Source organism: Notothenia rossii (assembly GCF_949606895.1).
Source record: "Notothenia rossii genome assembly, chromosome: 9".
Taxonomy (NCBI): Eukaryota; Metazoa; Chordata; class Actinopteri; order Perciformes; family Nototheniidae; genus Notothenia; species Notothenia rossii.
Window position 1 is genome coordinate 77,534,033 of NC_136907.1, and position 3,352 is coordinate 77,537,384.

The 3,352-nt window shown below is 42.9% G+C and overlaps 1 protein-coding gene across 1 annotated transcript; it reads left to right on the forward strand.

Moving 5' to 3' along the window:
• The first annotated feature begins 503 nt into the window (after positions 1–503).
• Positions 504–2,377, forward strand: LOC307019383 (tripartite motif-containing protein 16-like). Its single transcript, XM_079650237.1, has one exon. The coding sequence runs from the start codon at positions 554–556 to the stop codon at positions 2,210–2,212; it is 1,659 nt and encodes a 552-aa protein (XP_079506363.1). The 5' UTR covers positions 504–553; the 3' UTR covers positions 2,213–2,377.
• Positions 2,378–3,352: the final 975 nt, after the last annotated feature.

Below are 3,352 nucleotides of genomic sequence, written 5' to 3' on the forward strand. Positions count from 1 at the left end.
ATAAAATGTTGGGGTTTTTCTTGTTAAAAAAAGAGCTAAGAGGACAAAATCTCAGTCTTATGTTTTCTTAATCTAAAAAATATCTCTAAATTATTTTTTCTGAAACAAGATATTTTCATTTTAAATGTATTTTTAGGATCAAGAAAATAATAATGAATTCAGATTTTCTATTATTTTCAGAATAAAATGTGAATATCTTTTAGTAAACCCTGCACATGTTTCGTCAGGTTGGTGAAGATTTCCCTTCATTTGCATGTGTTTTGCAAACACACCCTGCCTCTCACACAAAGCTTTGTTGAAAGCAGTTAAATCTGTTCCCCTTGATTCCTGCTCCCAAACACACTGAGCTGCACCCTATCAAGGCATTTGAATATTCCCGCCCCTTCACAGGTTGGCAACATGTTAAAATAGAAAGCTGTTTCCTCATTCTCTGCATTGACTGAGCAAAAGCAGGAGGAGAGGAGATTTGTTGCCCGTCAGAGATTGTTTCTGTTCAGAGAAAGTGGATATTTGACCTTCTGTCTGCAGTCCGTAACTATCACTGAGAGGTGAGATGAGGCAGAAAGGAGTTCAGCTGGACCGGGAAACCTTCTCTTGTTCCATCTGTCTGGATCTACTGAAGGATCCGGTGGCTATTCCCTGTGGACACAGCTACTGCATGGACTGTATCAAACGCCGCTGGGATAGAGAGGATAAGAAGAAAGTCTACAGCTGCCCTCAGTGTAGAAGGAGCTTCAAACCGAGGCCTGTCCTGCTGAAGAACACCATGTTAGCAGATTTAGTGGAGAAGCTGAAGAAGACTGGACTCCAAGCTGCTCCTGCTGATCACTGCTATGCTGGAGCTGAAGATGTGGCCTGCGAGATCTGCACTGGGAGAAAGCTGAGAGCCTGTAAGTCCTGTCTGCAGTGTTTGGCCTCTTACTGTGAGAAACACCTCCAGCCTCATTTTGACGTAGCTCAATTAAAAAAACACAAGCTGGTGGAGCCCTCCAAGAAGCTCCAGGAGAACATCTGCTCTCGTCACGAAGAGGTGATGAAGCTGTTCTGCCGCACTGATCAGCAGAGTATCTGTTCTCTCTGCTCTGTGGACGAACACAAAGGACACGACACGGTGTCAGCTGGAACAGAGAGGACTGAGAGGCAGAGAGAGCTGGAGGGGAGTCGACTAAACATCCAGCAGAGAATCCAGGACGGAGAGAAGGAGGTGAAGCTGCTTCAGCAGGAGGTGAAGGCCTTCAATGGCTCTGCTGATAAAGCAGTGGAGGACAGTGAGAAGATGTTCACTGAGCTGATCCGTCTGATGCAGAGAAGAAGCTCTGATGTGAAGCAGCAGCTCAGATCCCAGCAGAAGAGAGAAGTGAGTCGAGCCAAAGAGTTTCAGAAGAAGCTGAAGCAGGAGATCTCTGAGCTGAAGAGAAGAGACGCTGAGCTGAAGCTGCTCTCTCACACAGAGGATCACACCCAGTTTCTGCTCAGCTACCCCTCCTCACTGCCAGCCCTCAGTGAAGCTACACACTCCTCCAGCATCAACATCCGTCCTCTGAGCTACTTTGAGGACGTGACGGCGGCCCTGTCAGCAGTCAGAGACAAACTACAGGACGTCCTGAGAGAGGAATGGACAAACGTCTCACCGACTGAAGTGGATGTTTTACTGCCAGCAGCAGAGCCCACCACCAGAGCTGGGTTCTTAAGATATTCACAGGAGATCACTCTGGATCCAAACACAGCACACACAGAGCTGTTATTATCTGAAGGGAGCAGAAAAGTAACATTCATGAAAGAACAGTCTTATTCTAGTCACCCAGACAGATTCACTGATTGGCCTCAGGTCCTGAGTAGAGAGAGTCTGACTGGACGTTGTTACTGGGAGGTGGAGCGGAGAGGGAGAGCAGTTTTTGTTTCAGTCTCATACAAGAATATCCGCAGAGCAGGGGATGGTACTGAATGTTTATTTGGATACAATGACAAATCCTGGGCGTTAGAGTTTAAACAAAACAGTTATTCATTTACTTACAACAATAGCAAAATTCCCGTCTCAGGTCCTCTGTCCTCCAGAGTAGGAGTGTACCTGGATCACAGAGCAGGTATTCTGTCCTTCTACAGCGTCTCTGAAACCATGACTCTCCTCCACAGAGTCCAGACCACATTCACTCAGCCGCTACATGCTGGACTTTTGGTTTGTGACGCAGCTGAGTTGTGTAAACTGAAATAGCCTGAATTCATTTGAGGAACTCTTCTACTTCTTAAACTCTTTGTGTGTCCATCATTGTTGCTGAGAGCTGAGTGTTCATGTCTTCACTGCACAGAGATCAGCTGTCAATCAAACATTATGGGATGTGCTTTAACATCTTCTCATGAGTTGTTCTGTAGATGTTGGAGTTTCTTTAGACGGCGCTCCTTCCTGTGTCTGTTTAGCCATGGAGGCTGTCACTGCTCAGGAGGATTTCTGTTAACCTCAACTGATATTTCTCCACATGGAAATGTAAACTTTGCTCTAAATATTTGTTGAATATCGATATTGATTTATTTTTATTTTGTTGTTTCTCTTGTAAATCATGAGAGAGAGAAAGCAACAGAGCTTCTTTCATTGTAGATATTTTATTCTAAATGTATTCAATTTTTTACTAAGTCTCAATGTGTTGAATGCATAAAGGACATTTTGAAGAAGGAAATAACACACATTAAAAGAAAAGCCAGCAGGATGAGTTTGCAATAAATTGTGTTTCTATATTCAAGATGTGAGATGAGTGCCACATTTACTTGTCTCTAAAAAATAACATGTTGGGATTTTTCTTGTTAATAAAAGAGCTCTGAGGAAGAATGTCAGTGTTGTGTTTATTTTTCTGAAACAAGATATTCGCATTTTTTAAATTTATTTTTAGGAAAATAATATTAAATTCAGATTTTATTTTATTTTCAGAAAAACATGGGAAAATATTTTAGTAAACCCTGCACATGTTTCGTCAGGTTGGTGTAGATTTCTCTTCATTTGCATGTGTTTTGGCACATTGCTGTTAAAATGTTTCATTGTTATTGAAGCTGCAGCACGTTACTCCTGATGTAAGTGTTTGGTCCGTTGTGGCGCGATTGCACCTGCCGGCCACCGTAGTTTGTACATCTGAAACTTAATCATCGAGTTTAAAGTAATACAATGTAAAATCAGGGGCGGCGCCAGGGGGTTGCTGGCAGTTGCTATAGTAACTCCAGGAATTGGCCTAGCAACGGCTTAGCAACCCCATTGTTTTGTAATGAAAAAAATGTATCTATATATATTTACACATTCTCGCGAGATCTTTCTGGGGTCTTTGTAAGTTAAAGCGCGAATTCTCAGTATGTGAAGTGAACACACAGA